This window comes from Montipora capricornis, chromosome 9 (genome assembly GCF_036669925.1).
Source record: "Montipora capricornis isolate CH-2021 chromosome 9, ASM3666992v2, whole genome shotgun sequence".
NCBI lineage: Eukaryota > Metazoa > Cnidaria > Anthozoa > Scleractinia > Acroporidae > Montipora > Montipora capricornis.
In genome coordinates this window covers 13470775-13487268 of record NC_090891.1, presented here as the reverse complement: position 1 = coordinate 13487268, position 16494 = coordinate 13470775, and the positions used below count along the sequence as shown (strand labels likewise).

The following is a 16494-nucleotide window of genomic DNA, read 5'->3' as shown; positions in this document are numbered from 1 at the left end:
ACATAACAAAGAGAACAGTATTACTTACAGCAGAGGGAATTGGTGGCAATGGCTGAGATGCTATGAATCCTGAAGAACTTCGCATGTAACCTCCACCTTAAACAATTAAAATTAGTAGAGTTTAACTCAGGTGTAAAACAATGTTGTTACAGAGGTAAAAAGGGAATTTAAGTTTAAAGTTCTGGTTTAAAATTGTCAATGGAGCCAACAGATTTACAAATTGTTCCAGAATTCAGCAGCAGCAATAGAGAAAGCGAGAAGACTTAGCTTGAGCTTGTTGGATACCACATGTTGATATCCTATACACGATTTGGATTTGCTCTGGTTCATTTCCTGGAGAGATGACATCTTGAATGCAATATACAGCTGAGTGTCATCAGTAGAGAGGTGGAAGAACATCTACCGTAATTTCCGGGTGATTACCAGCGGGTACTGTGTTAATTTTTCCACAAACAGTTCTTGGTGCAGGTTACAGGAAGGTGCGGGAAATGTGATGATTTTTAAATCTTCCGGTATAGTTTTAAAACCGTAAGTAGGGAAAAAATATAAAAGTCATTAATGAAACTGTTCCTAAAAACTGTAGATTGCCTTTTTTATTCCGCTTTAATTGCCTATCGTTTATCACGCGTGCAATATTACTTTCATACTTTGCTAATTTCACAGCAGCGAGCTTCTTTCTTTGTTTAGTTGAAAATAAAATAGGATTCACCAACTGGAATAATAAACTCAAAACAAAAGAATAAAAATGTGAAAAAGCAGGCTTTAAAATAATTCACACAAAAAAACTGATGCCGAAATGTTCATTTCATGGCGCCTCTACCGCCCACATAATTAATAAGAGGTGATTGTCGCACGAGTGTAAACAAACATTCACGGACAAAAATTTTAAAACACCAGAACATTTGGCGCATCAGTAAAATATTCCTAGCAAGCACTGCCTAAAGGTAAAGAGTATTTTCCCGTTTCAAGCGATTTCTTAGAGTCAGTAGATCCTCAGATATCGATATTTTTTAGAACGGATTTTTACAAGCGGTATCATTCAATGGAAGATCAAAAACAATAGGTGTGAAAACTTATCAATTTCACCCTAAAGGACATTTTGTTAACAAAAACAATGGTTGAAGTTTTTATTTGATTCAAAACGTTATAAAAAGGTAATTGACTGAATGAGAAATATGCCCTTCAATCATTTACGATAAGTGTAGCCATGAACAATTTTGAGTCAAAATGCCAGTGTTAAACGCGGACGTTAGAGTTTTACTTTTGAGTATAAGCTCAATGTTATCGCTCGTGCAGATACGTTTGTGAGTTCACGAATTTCTTTGTTTTTGGGTGCGGGTTATCTGCTAGTGCAGGTAATCTGTTGAAATTTCTTTCTTGTTATTGCAAAAAATGACCGATGCGGGTAACCGCCCGGAAATTATGGTAATGCCATCCAGCAACGTCACTAAGTGGGGAGGTGTACATTGAATACAATAATGTACCAATCACAGATCCCTGGGGCACAACATACACAGTACTTGAGGATGTGAACTGCACAACATCCATCCCGACACTTCACGAGCATAGAGATCAAGCAGTAATACTTGTAGGGCAGCAGAGCTGACAATACTCTGGAGTTCATCAAGCAAAACAACCAAAGACAATCAGTTGACCACACATGGTGCAGTGATCAAAAACAGCATCTAAACCGTTGGCTTGATCAAGCTCACAACAAATTTTCCTACTTTTATCACCGAAGAAAGAACAAAATCAATAGCCAAGGAGGGAGACAAAATATTATCATAGTTTTACTTCTGGACAACGGTGAAATATTTCACTAAAACCTGACCAAGGAGATCTCAAATAGACTAGTTCGCAGCATTTGAAATTGAATAGGAATTTGTTCTATGAAAATAGTATGTTCTTGTAAACTTAACATTGACACATAGCCTTCACAATCAGACTAAAGACTGTAAAATTGCCAGAGCCTCTCAAGCCATTTCCTTTTTCTCTTTATCAAAATCCTCTGAATACTACAGCATAGCCAGGCAAGTCATGAAGCCTCTTCTTGACGAGAGCACGTTTGTGAGTCAGCAGCTGGCAAAAAATATGCTCCCAGCCCATGTTCGGTGATTGGGGCAACTATCACACAGTGATTGTCACTTTGTGACGACCAACAACAGGGTGAAGGAAGCTGCAAGTGAAAACTTTACCAACATGGGATACGGGTTGAAACTCTACAAACAAACTAACACAAGCCAACCAACTTCCCACCACGACAAGCCCGACTCTGCGACGTTTACACGCCAAGCAGTCAGCAAAAGACTGTTGAACTCGCATATGTAGGCGGTGGCACATTTGCACTCAGATTTGGGGCAAGGCCTTGTGCACGATGTTGCTTATCAATGTGATATTCTATTACTTACTCAAGTTCCATTACGATTTATTGTGCACAGATGCCCACTTAGTTTGTGATTAGTCCAAATATGTTTTGACAGAAGACAAAACTTTTGGTCTTTGCAAGTTAAAGGCACATTAACTTTATCAGCACAAAGTACATATTTTTAAAAAAGCTAAAAAATCCGCACTTAATGGCGTAACAAAGAAGGTGTATCATGCCTTTTGTGCCCTATGAACAGGGATCCAAATAGTGCACACTTCGTGCCTTGTGTTTTTCCGTTCCCCGATCATGCCCATTGAGCCACTCGTTCCTTTTGTGCCTTAGTTATTAATATTTGCATATTTCATACATCAAGCCCTTTAAATTGTTCCTTTCATACCCTGATTTTTCGCCAAAAACCAATGTGTTTATAACATTTGCTGTAACTTCATTTGATGCAAAAAAAAAACAAAAAACAAAAATAAAAGTAATGAATTGAAAGTCATGTCTCAGTGTTTTCTTTCAGTAATCGCAGTGAACGTTTATATCTAAGAGATCAGATAGTAAACTCAATTTTCATGGATGTCTTCTTTGGGAAAAACGTGGGCACAAAAGGCTCAGGCACGATCACGACAGCTCTGAGAACAATAAGACATGATAGGCACGACAGGAACAATAGGCACCGGAACCAAAGGCAAGATTTAGACTACAAAGATGTTTTTTCTGCGGCCAGTCAGAGTGACATTGTATACAAAAGCTTTTATATTTAACCCAGTGTCAGAGAAAACAACTGGATGGTAACGGTAAACACGATCTATGTGCATGGATTTTTTGCCATGATCTTTGTCTATTTCTATTTTAATACGAAAATTAAGGCAATTAAGCCCAGAGAGTTTTTCACAAAAAACGTGGCATTCTTCTGACTCGGATCTCAATTGCCCGGGTGCTCTTCACCAACACAAACAATGTCCACCAAGCTGACCTCCTATTTCTTCATGTGACAAGGTCTGACGCAAAACATATGCCCTCACCATGGTCGACATGGCCTCAGGCCAAAAGGAGGCCAAGCCTCTGGCCACAAAAGAGACCAAAGAGGTTGCTGAAGCTCTTTTCTTGCATCTACAAGCAAGGCCCTCCCAGGTGGCCAAAGCTTCTCCAGGTCAACCCTGGGTGTGAATTTATGGGTGCTGTCAAAAAGCTGCTCTGTTGTGCCTGGATGGCCTGTTGATTTGAAGGAGCAAAGCTCCCCTCATGCATTGGTGTTCGGTATTGTTGTTCTGTAATGTTGCATGCTGTGCAGAGGTTGCCCTGGGATTCCTTGAGCCACAGGATGTGATCAACCTGCTCTGCTGACTATAAGTCGATGCATACACTTGAATGTGACCTTTATAATTCTGTAGCTGAAATCCCAAACTGGGCTGTGTCAAAAAAAACTTCCCATTAACATAGACAAGACAAAATGTAATGATCATGACTGACAAGAGACTTGAATCCAAATTGGATTTTCAACCATCAGTGACGCTCAGTGATCATGAACTAGTGAGCAATGTTTCTCGTGCTACTCCGTTGGGTTTGGCTATTGATAGTCACTTCTCGTTTAGTCAACATGTTGATAAAACTTGTAAGCTTTCTCAACGTATAATGCTGCTCAGAAAAATCAGAGTTATGTGCCTCTTAGCCAAAGACTGTTATATTATAATTTGATAATTCATCCTATAATAACCTATGCTAGTGTTATCTGGTCACGTTGTTATAAAGAATCTTTGAGCAGAGTATTGAAGCTGCAAAAAAGGGCGGCTAGGGTTACTTTGCCGATAGAGATTCGCCATCTAATTGTATACAATTATTTAAAAACTAGTTAAAATGGATTCCTTTTAATGAAGAAAATAAGATGAGCAGTTGTTCTCTAGTTACCTTACCCAAATATTTAATCAAACATTTTACTGTTAATAATCAAGTCCATTCTAAAAATACTGGGTATGCTAAATCTAACTTACTTTGGCCTAAGTATATACGTGAGACAGAGGGTGGAAAGTCCTTCTTGATAAGAGCTTGTAAACTTGGAAATAAGTTATCTTTAGAATTAAGATGTAACAATTCTCTGTATTTAAGAAGAGTTTATTTAATGTACTTTTCAAGGAACAGCTTAGTTGAAATCACTTTAGTATTTAGCTTGATATTAAGGTGATTCCCTAGTATTGCACTGCGCATCCTGTTCTGCGCATAACACAGCGTAGGCCACGTTCGTATTAAGGCATGGCTAAGAGGCTTTATGGTCACATTTCACGGCTCAGTTCTGTTTTCTTTGTCTCACAAGTCTCAACGGATATTTCTAAACTAAACAATGTAGCCATGTGCGAATATTAATATATCGAACGTGGCCAAAAACAATTCAAAATGGCGACCTTTCATGCCGGAAACCTCTCTAGAAAGAAGAATGGCCATTTTCAGAGCACAGCAGTAAAGAGCAAAACAAGAAACCTTTTAGACTCTCGCAAAACAAAAAGTCGAGTGATAGCTTTGATGATGATAAAGAACATTTCAGTCCAACAGTGCAAGTGAAACTTTGCTATCGGAGAGAAGTGTTGTCGAGGGGTCGAGCATGGTTTGCTTTCTGTTTCCTCATAAACGAGGTTGGTGACCTATCTTTTTTTTGGCATAATTTTATTCTCTTACTCATCCTCTTTATGCTGTAAAAAAAAATTAAAAAATTAACGTCAGAAAAAAAAGTTACAGGAAAAAAAGGATTCGTAGGCATCACTCATGGACACAAAATTGTCTCCTCGAGATCACGCACCCGAGGAATATTTGTAGTCAGTGCCTGTTAAGGACGTGTGCCTGTGCCATAGAACAAACATTAAATTATTCCTTTTGAGCAATACAATTCACCTGTTTTGTTATTTTAAGAATTAAGTCAAAGCTGTGCTTCCTGTTCCTGCAAAACGTAGCCTGAACCGATAGAACAAACTTGTCCTTGATAGATGAAGTCGCAATGATTAAATGAGTAACTTGAGCAAGTTATATCTCGCGAACGAGCTTGGTGACCTATTTATTTAATTGCATATTTCGAGTCACCATAATGTAGGGAACAATCGAGGAAAGTTTAAAGAAAATCTTACGACAACTTCTATTACTAAGGAATCACCTTAATTGAACCCATTTACCCCTAAACCGGCCATACTTAGTAGTTTACTCTGTCTAACACCTTAAGACTTAACTCGTCAATGGGTTAATTTAACTTCATATTTATTAGCATTTATAGATTTAGTAGCATTGTTTTTAGATATTTGAATTCTGTATTTTCTCTTCTTTTTTATTTGTAATTTTGAGGGCCATAAGTTTAGTATTAGCTTGACTTTATGTTCTGTGGGGCCGGTAACCCGCTCGAGCTGATGTATGAACTCCAACAGGGACACCGGAAGGTAGGCTAGGTTGGACCACTGGAGAAAATCGTCGATGATCCAGACTTTCTCCAGGTCGTGGATGGTGAGGCCCTGTGAGCTGTGGATTGTGAGCCCATAACCAAGACACCAGTCATCTGTCTGGATAGCTGCCTCGATCGTGACACCAACAACATCATTGAGGACTTCAATCCCTGCCAAAAAGATCACAACACCAAAGCATCTTAGAACCCCCCTCCCCCGTGTCAATTTTGATTGTGTGAAAAGTTTCGGGATTCCTGGAAAAACAACATTCTCTATGCAACACTGAATAGGGGGAAGGGGTGGTCAAGCTAGTCTAAAAACATTTCCAAAAGGTGGCAGGGGACAGTATAAACCTCATCCTAGATGATGACACTGGGGATAAACTTTCTCCTGATTCTTTCTGGTGTCCACTCCATCTCCCTATTCCACCTGATAAAGCCATGGTTGGTCTGGGCCCCTTTCTTTTTCTGTGTATCTTTGGCTAGAGGATTGGTCAGTGTGAGCAAAAGGGGATCTGCTGCCCTAAACAGTTGGGTATCTCTCGTTGATTTCCCACTGCCTCTGCTGATGTTGAGGTAGCTAAGCTGATGCCGAATCAGCGGGTCATCATAGCATGGCATAGTGCAAGGGGAGAGGTCCTTTTCCTGACCAATATACTTGGGATTTTGGCAGTTTGTACAGCTGCTTGTCCTTGTTGCACCACTGGCCTACATCTACTGGGGTAAGGTGCAGCTCACCTTTAAGGCAGCTCACACACAGTTTTTCCCCACAGTTGCAAAGCTTAGATGTATATTGAGTCACTCACTCACTGTGGCTACCCGGACAGCCTCCTTTGGGGGAAATCTCTAAAGTATTGAGAGGAGCTGGGGCTGGCTCCCATGGTATTATGTTAGCACAGTCAGGTGGGGGCAACCAAAGTGCCACTTTGATGAGTGTCTTGCAAGAGGAAGTCCAGCACGCCTTTGTCTGTCACTAGCCTTTTGATGCCGCACCCCTGGTTTTGATCTGGGAGCCAGACCTTGGTTTGATTCTCGAAAGATGTGATGGCTCCGCATACCTTAGGGCTTGTCAAGAGGCCACACTTATCAAGAAAGGCGAGAATTTGTGTTGGGGGCCAACCGTTCTCTGCAAAATGCTTGCCAGACTAGGCGGGGATGATGGGACGATGGGAGTTTTCTGCAAACTCCCCAGCATGGACCTCAGCAAAGCGGGTGCCCATGTCTGAGAAGAGGGTAGTTGATTGAGGCTTTGGTTATGTGGTGGCTTGGGTGGCTGAGGCACTGAAACCATGGGGCAGCTTCACCACAGCCTTGGAAGCTGGCGGGGTAACAGGCTTAAATGTTGATGCTGACAACTTCCCTCATGTTGTACCACCATCAAGTTCCAGAGCCCACTGTGGTTGTGCTCCACCACAGGCCTTCTGGACATCTAGAAGAAGGCTGGATGGAGTTGGTTTTCAGCCGTTGCATTCTCTGGCAACGATGCTGGCCGTGTGGTTTTCCCCAATGGCTCAGTTGGCGAGGGAGTAGTCACCGGCGGTTTTACAGACCTCCTGGAGTCTCTTGTGGTGCTCGCTCGTGCGGTACATGCGACCATCTCTGAGCATGAAGTAGTCAACTGTCAGCTTCTTGTCTTGTTGCCCTCTAAGAAGCCAGACCGTTTTGGGCTTATATCATGTGGCTTCCCAGATGGCCTTCCAGACGTCCCATTCGTAAAAGCAGACCACTCTGATTTGAGGGAAGTGGAAGTTTTTGGACCAAGCGTGGCCATTGTAGACGATGAGCTCTACAGGTTTCCACCTTGGTGGTATGGTATTTGCAGCTGTTGTAGATACCTTTGCCAGCGATGTCCCACAGGCTAATGGGTTGTGTAAGGATTTTCTTCAATTTTGCCACATTGTCAACCATGGTGCCAGTTTCGTGGACTCTCGCCTCACGTTCTTGCATTTTTCTTGCACGGGGTTGGCCCCTTGCCTCTGAGCATCTTTGAAGTGCTCCACTACTATCTGGGCTACACAGCTACAAGTAAGATTGCCCTCGCATGTCGGGCAAGGTTGATGGGGTATGGGTTTCTGAGAGGATAAAGCCCATAAACAACTGACTGGGTACCCCTTTAATAGTAAAGCTTGTGAACTCCTGTCAGAGCACATGGTTAGGGGCAGGTACAAAACACAGGTCACAAGTCACAGGCCATTATTTAACCAATACAGAAACAATCCTAGCTGTTTACAAATCCTAACATTAGGCCTGAAAACGTTTGTTTAGGCCCAAATCAGCCTAGCTTAGCTTTAGTGAATGTTTAGGATTCTTCCTGTGTTGCACTAGATGCAGTATGAGGTGATAGCTGGTAAACATGGAAATTAAAAAGTAAACAATACGGCTGTCTCTCACTTTCCCAGACTGCATTCTATGATACCTGAGTAGGGCTCCAGGCATTTTTCAGATGAGTCAATAATGATCAATTCATTGCTGGAATAAAACACCAGTAAATGCTGAGATGAATTTGCACAACAAGGATGGTGAAAGAGTGAAGTCATTAAAACAGCAAACTTGTGGAAGCACAAAGCAGCGATGGAAACCTGTAGACACATTATCCAATGCAAGATTGCAATTACAGTAGTAATCAAAGGTGGACGCGTGTTTTTGTCAATGGCCATGAACACTGTTAAATCCATTATCGGAAGATTGATGGAAACATATCTGGCTTTTGCCAGGAAGATACTGATCACCATAGTAGTCCAATGAATGACCAGTGCAATCATACTGAAGAAGATGGAAAATGAGAACAAATCAATTTAACTGGCAAGCAAGGCAGGAAAACATCTTGACAAAGCAATGGCACAGTGAAGGGAAAGCAAAAACTCCAAATAGCAGCAAAAGTATAATAACTATCAGAGCAGCCAAATAATACAGGGCAGCTGTCTTGGTGTCTAACATACTGTATGCATTTTCATTGCTGTTTGGAGTTTGACAACCACAAACTTTTAAGGTGCGAAGTAAAAATCAGTTGCCTAAAAACCTAAATGTGTACTACCAGAAGCATTAACTATGAATTGTCTTAAATTGTAACAACTCGTTTTAAATAGTGATCCCAGCCTACCCCAACAGTGCTACTTTGGTGGATTAGATTAAAAAAAAGACCAGCTTGCAATACAAAGGGAAAAAGATCGCAGGTACATCATTATACACTGATAACGATGATGAGGGACTAAATCTGCAAAAACTCAAAGGTTCAAAGAAACACATCATGTCCAAAAATCCTCGTACAATCGGCGCCAAAATTGTTGAGACACTCTAATCCTTAAGGGTCTATTTCAAGCTCAGCGTGAAAATGCCCGCCTCCCCCTTACTCCGGGGGCAATGTTGTGTTATTTTCTGTTGCCTGTGAGCCATGTGAACAGCCTTGATTAGGGGGAGGGGGAGGGGTATCCTGGAAAAGTACTTTTGGACTATTTCTATGTACTTGAAACAATAAACGTGTGGTTGCCAGTGTGCTCCGTTAGCAAACTGTCTCAACTAATTTTGTCGCTGATTGTAGCTTTTGCAAAAGGTACAAAACAGCATCACTACAGACAGTAAAATTAATTTCTACCTGGGTAGCTATCATTTTCTGTAGCAGCAAATGAACTCTTGCAACCTTGAGTTGACTTCTCACTGCCACCACAACATGTCCACTTGTTTGCAAATATTCCAGGGTGGTATTCCTTGAGAAGGAACTTATTACCACGGCACTCTTAGTAAAATACCAAAACAAATTTTAAGAACATAAGACTATCATCACACAGGCACAGAATCGTGACTTGTTTAATCAATTTATCAAAAAGGGCAGAAGAAAACAGTATTAAAATTACATGTATGTCCCCAACAAGGTGTATCACTTGTCACTGAGCAGATTACATGTACTTTATCAGTGGTATGGATCAAGGATGACTGTTATCTACTCAAGTCAGAAAGAAAAGTTACAGAAGGTTCAAGCTTCAATTCACAAAAATTGTCTCCTCGAGATCATGCACCCGAGGAATTTTTGTAGTCAGTGCCTTTTCAAGATGTGTGACTGTGCCATAAAACAAACATTAAATTATTTCGTTTGAACAATACAATACACCTGTTTTGTTATTTCAAGAATTATATCAAAGCTGTGCTTCCTGTTCCTGCAAAACGTAGCGTGAACCGATGGAACAAACAGGTCCTTGATAGATGAAGTAGCAATGATTAAATGAGTAACTTGAGCTAATTATATCTCGCAAACAAGCTAGGTGACTTTTTTTAATTACACATTTTGAGTCACCATAATGTGGGGAACAATCGAGAAAAATTTCAAGAAAATCTTCCAAGAACTGTCTTCTATTACTAAGGAATCACCTTAACAAAGCTAAAAAAACTTAGAAAGTTGAAAAGTAGACAGTCAAAAACTTCATGTGTCAACTGTTTTCACAAGGTCACTATAAAATATAATATCACTATAAAATGGATCAGTAAACAATAATGCTTGCTTTCTGAATGAAGGGCAGTGCTGTTTAGAAACATGTGCAAGATCTATTTAGTGTTTTTACTATTCTTTAACTGAATTTCTATCAGTTATAAATGTTGCAACATAATGCATCTCCCCTAAGTGCCCTGTGTACATGTATATAGGTCTAGCAAATTGTGGCATTGACTACAGTTCATTTGGGGGGTTATTTGCATTGAAACAATGGACGTCCAGTTCACTGAAGCATGATACGGTCCAAAGAGTAAATAACTTTTACTGTTTTTATAGAAAGAACCCCCAAAAACGTATTGCAGTGTGGGAATGGAAAAATGCGAACAGCTGCTGAATCAATGACTCAGTCATGTCCACAAATTTTGACTTGATTCTTTGATGTAAATTTTAAAATTCATTGCATCTGCCACAGCCATTATGTGATCATCCCATAGACAACATTGTTAAACAAGTAGTAATCTCGGAGTATTACAAGTAAAGTGCATTCAGCAATTACTTTTTATATGTGGTCAGTGGACCACTTAAATTATTTTAAAACATTGTTGCAATAATTATTGGTTTTTGTAGTCAATCCTAGGGTTTTATGAGATGGTTTAAAACATAGTAAATCCTAATGTCCAATAAATATAATTCAAAATCCAATAGGTGTCAAGTCCAATCCACTGTTCTAAGGAGATAAACTCTGCACAGTGTGCCTTGAAAAAAAAATCACGCAGATCAAATGGTGTTGAAAGCAATATTATTGTCCTAGCCAGTCCGGTCTGGTTGCAAAAATCTCCAAATGCGAGTTTTTCGCACACAAACATGAGATTCAAGGCAATCAAAACACTGGTAAATAAAGGTTCAATATGTTCAATGCTTATGTACATGTAAACAAAAGATTTCAAAGTGGGTTGAAGGCAAAAACTCGCTGATTAGATAACGTTGATGCAAACCCAGGTGGAAATCTTATTAAGAACTTACAAGATCTTGTAGGATGGGTGTTAAGATAAAGATCTTAGTAAGATCTTGTTTAAGATCTTTGAACTTAACAAGATCTTATTACATTTGCTTATCAAATTTTCTTCCAAAATTTAATGTTGTCGAAATTTTAAGATCTTGTAAGATCTTAACAAAATTAATCTTACAAGATCTTAGGACCATCTTACATGTACATGATCTTACCATAAAAGATCTCAAGATCAAGATCTTTGTGAACATCGTTTAAGAAAGCATGAAAACAAGCCTCTTTTTTACTAATATTGAACTTGACCGGAAATATTATGGGTAATTTTGACCAGACTTGAGTGTGTATGACCTGAATTAACAGAATGTATAATATGTCAGGTCAAGCTCAAGATTAGTGGAAAAGAGGCTTGTTTTTATGCTTCTTTAAGGGGTCCTGAAGCACTTAGTGCATTCAGTCTATCGCTTGCAAGTCTTTTCTCCTTACAATGTATTAATTTTGTTCTTATAATATTGAAAATTGCACTCTGTTTGAAGGAAAAATCACTCCAACTCATTCAACTTAATTGAAACATTAATTTTTCTCATAAAAGTGCATGTACATAATTTTGCTGGATCATCAGCTTTTCAATAAAATACACAAAAGAATAACATATGGTGCAGCATCACTTTGTAAGGTAGTATTAAAGGGCATTATAATTTGTGGAGAAACTGGCAATGACATAATGACTTCAAGGGAAATGTGCTTAGCGCGCGGCCTTGGTGCAAGAGGTCCTGAGTTTGATTCCCGGATGTCACATCCTTGTTTCAACTTCTTTCCGTTCTGTGTAGCTTACATGTAAGTAGCTTTAGATACCCGTAAAACAGAGCACTGATGGCGAGGGGGAAGTGAAATGAGCGCACCGTCGACGACCGGTTTGTCAGTTGAATTACTGCTACGAGTTATCGACGTTAAATATGGTTGCTTTACTTTTACTATACTTTAGTGAACATTGGGAGTTGACTGTAATTTGCAGATAATGACACCACAATTGTTGGATTTGTAAAAATATTCCTAGATGTGCAAATTTACTAATAACCTGCAAGATTTGCTTCTTTTTGCAACTGAAGACTAACTGAAGACTAATCCCAAGTGACCAAAAATACAGTGCTTTCCTCTACCTGCAGAAAGCCCCCAAAATGTATCAGTTTATCGTTGGTAACATTGTAATATATTGCCCAAGATTCCTGAAGGATCTTGTTAAATCCAGGGACACGATTCTTGGAAGATCTTAGCCACACAACACCTTACAAGCTCTTGTAACATTCTTAAAAGATCTTGAAAGAATTGTAAGATCTTAGATAGAATCTTACAAGATTCTTACAAGATCTTATCTAAGAACTTTTCTAAGATCTTATAAGATTCTTACAAGATTCTGATAAGGTCTTGTAAGAATCTTGTTAAGAACCTTACAAAATCTTATAAGAGTCTTAATTAAGAAACAAAGTAAGATCTTATTAAGAAACTTATTAAGAAGCTTATTAGTGAGATGTTAAAAAGATTTCCACCTGGGAATATCTTGTCAAGTAAGAGTTTTGAGAGCACAAAAGTGCAGGTCAAGGCGAAAAGCTGATAAAAGGGGTTCAATAAATTCGTGTCAATAAGGTTTCTGACTGCAAAAATACCAGATGTTTTCATTGATTACCGGCCACCCTCACAAACCAACACTGCCAAATTCCAATTTGATCCGGAACACACGGACACATGTTGAACGAGCTCCTGAGCACTCTTAAGGTGTTCCATGGGTAAACAAATTCCATTTCCATTTCCATGCACCCTTTGATTGTGACTCTGTATAAAAGTCAATTAAGTTGCGTGAAACGCCTCAACAAGTAACTCAAAAATAATGTACCACACAGAACTGAGAATTGAAGACGTAGTTTATAAATTTGTCTACAACAATTCAAGTTCTTGTTTTTTTTTGTTTTTTTTTTAATGTTAACGGTTTTGGATTTATTTTTTAGTTGCGTAACAGTGAAAACGATCTATTGCTGTGGTTGTTAGTTCTACTCTACAAAAATATCTCAAAATCGGTTCTGACAATACTTTATAAGGAAATACTTGAAACGCGAGTGAGAGCTGTGCCCAGTGATCTAAATGTGCAATATGTACATGTACTATGCAAAAGTAATGAGAGCCAATTTCATTGAAATTGAGAGAATTTCAACGAAATTTGGCAAAACCATACTGTACAATACAATGTGTTTCAGTGACAGCTTGCATTCTTGGCAAATTTTGAATGAAAACTATATTGCTCTAATATCACAATAATTTCGCTGAGACTTGTGAAATTTCAAACATTTTAATCAGTGCTTGGCAAACAGTATTTTTTGTTGTAGTTTAATTTTGTCCCCTAGCTTAATTTTTTTTCAAACCAGTTCTGTAATTAAGTAGAACTCTTCAAGGAGTATGTATAAATTAGAGAAATAGTTGGATTGTTGTCTCTTGTGCTATCAAAGACCAACACATTTTAGCGATTAGGATCACAATGCTCAGCTTGGTGATTTGCGTTACTTATTTATTTATTTATCTATTTATTTATTTATTTGTTTATTTATTTATTTATAAAAACGTTATTTGCACAATAAAGATGTTAAGATAATGCAAAAAGGGTGCTACCAGAGAAGAACTGAATCCTCATGTACAGTAGCCCCCCACCAAGAGAGAACAATAAAATATAAAAGTCTACTGATACAATATAAATGGAATCTACTTACATGAGTAAAGCAATTTACATATGATAAATTAGATTAACCTGCAATCAGGCGTACTTTTCTTTAGCCAAGGTGGAAAAGGTACACCTGATACAATTTATTAACAAGTCGTCTGCCGGTAGTCCAGAATCTGGACTTTACTTTCACTGGCCAAAAAACAAAAGAGCTCTTGGACCCTCTCTCCGATTGGTTACAGAATTGCAAAAAAATCTGTTAACAACTGATCAAATTATGGCTGCTGAGAAGGATTTCAGCAAGAATGATGTTTAGGCTCTGTTTCTTAATATTCTTAATATTCATTTCCGTTGTATATATTGGTTAAAGGTGATGTTTTATGAACTTGTCCAAAAACGTATAATTTCTTTACAGATGATGTGGCAGCTCTGAGTGCAAAAATCTTAGAGTGGTCGGGAGAGAACTTATCTGCTGGTGTGAAACAGGAGTCGGGCTACACTAAAAGGGAGAAGTACATCAAGCCGGTTGCTGCACCTCCAAAAAAGAAATTGAAGCGCACCAAAAAGGTTAGTGTATCCACTTTTCTCAGGTATGCCCAATGAAATCCTTCAGTTAACCAATGCAAATTTAATTGGCTGAATGTAAGCCAGTCCTGGATTGCGGGGATTCGCAACTTTCACTGATTCAACGTCACATTTCATTTGACATGGGCATAAGGTGTGATTTGTTGATAAAAACTGTTTCAGGTGTTACATGCAAACAAAATCGTTAGATTAACCAATACGAATTTAATTAACCGATTGTACGTCAGTCCTTGATTGCGTAGATTTGGGGCCGATGTTGTAGTTTAAAATACTTCACTTTCCAAGTACACTGTAGTGTCAGTACCTTCAGGTCGCTTTGAACTTCCTTGATTGAATGAATGCATTCATTATTCCCTGGTGTTTTTTCTTTCTTACGTACATGTACGCTGTTTATAGTGGTTAGGCAAGGTAAATGCCATTAAATTTGAATTCTAGAACCCATAACAAATTTAATTATTTTGGTCGGCGCAAATAGAGGTTTGGCACATTTAAACTGGTACTACGGTAGGCATGCAACAGGTTACCACTTTCGTTTCATCAATTCAAAGTGTCTTTCTCTCTCTCTCTCTTCCTCTCCAGTTTGTTGAAGGGAAGGACAGAGAGAATGGTGCACAACATGTGATCCTTATGTCCAATTTTTGGCTGAACAGCACAAGCAGGAACTGCAATGGAAGTCTGCACGTGAAGCAAAGAGGAACAAAGTACAGTTGGCATTCCAAATAACACCAGAAAGGAAAACACTCAAGGAGGACAGTATTGATGGCATTGAAATTTCAAGCACGGACGACAGTGAAAAGGAAAATAATCTTAAGATGATAATAAAGGAAGTGTCTCACCCGATTACGGTTAGTACGATTTACTATAGCACAATATAACTGTCAACATAGGGAAGGCTGAAGTCGATGCTCTGGGTGGCCAGCATGGAAAAGCTTTACTTACACTAATAACTTTGAGACCGCTTATGAAGTGACTCACCTTTATTGGGCCGTTGTTTTGACCAAAACCACTGATATACTATTTTTCGTACAGTGTTGAAAGCTAGAATGAAGCATGAATTTTTTTATAATGTCCGTTAATCACATTTTTTTTTTGGTGATTCGATTTTCTCTCTTAGATTGTTGAGAGCAGCGATAAAAGTCAGGAAGCTACTACCCTTCTATGTCAACAACTGGCAGCATGAATGGAGGAGTGTCGTGATCTTAGACTCAGGCTGGAAAACATAGAAGCCGTCACAACGCGGCTCCACGGTAACCAAATGGAAATGAAAGACCACTTTGGCAAAGTAAGGCTTTTGCAGTGTTGGAAAACAGTCTTTTTCCTTCCAAATTGTGTTTGCTTACAATCATGTGCTTCACAAAATATGAATATTTAGTCTTACTTTGTAGCAGAGTCGCCATTTATTTTCTGACATAGCTGAAACAATTTTTTGAGGCGTTTTGTTTGAATGGCAATTATCCTACAGTATGGTGTACAGAACCGTTTCCGAAAAATCGTTTTTTCTTCCAAGCATATTTGCTTAACATCCCTCAGGTGGAGTTTTTATGTTAAACTGTCTGGGGTGTAATGACCGGTTTCCAATTTTAATAATGGCGGGTCGTTTAACGTTGTCAGCTCATGCGTGTACTTCGCACATAGCCGGTCTTCTAATCTACATGTACGCTGGCTTCATTGTTGCAGCTCCTGGAGAAATTACAAGCTTCAGTGTCTGAAATTGAAGAACGCATGAACGAAAGTGAAACTAATTTAAACCGAGATAGGCTGCGTCTTGGCGCACTGGATGGACAACTTTCTGAGAACCACTGTAGCCTGGTAAGTCAAGCCATACTTCACAGTTTTTATTCTTTTTTTTTTTTTCGTTTGTTTTCTGACATAGCTGAAACAATTTTTTGGTGTTTTGTTTGAATGGCAATTATCCTTAATCCAGATCTCTGTGGTGTATAGGCCGGTTTCCAAAAAATCTTTTTTCTTCCAAGCATATTTGCTTAAC

At 38.9% G+C, this 16494-nt stretch overlaps 1 protein-coding gene across 2 annotated transcripts in view; it reads right to left on the bottom strand.

Moving 5' to 3' along the window:
- LOC138016672 (tyrosine-protein kinase BTK-like) overlaps positions 1-16494 on the bottom strand; it is a 173049-nt gene that overhangs the window by 110532 nt on the left and 46023 nt on the right. Inside the window, exons 4-5 of one of the 2 annotated variants that reach the window (XM_068863860.1) lie at positions 9379-9519; positions 29-96 (exon numbers count right to left, since the gene is read on the bottom strand). In XM_068863860.1, the coding sequence (XP_068719961.1) occupies positions 29-96; positions 9379-9519 (209 nt within the window). The remainder of the gene's footprint in view (positions 1-28; positions 97-9378; positions 9520-16494) is intronic. The other variant, XM_068863861.1, reaches the window with a different exon arrangement.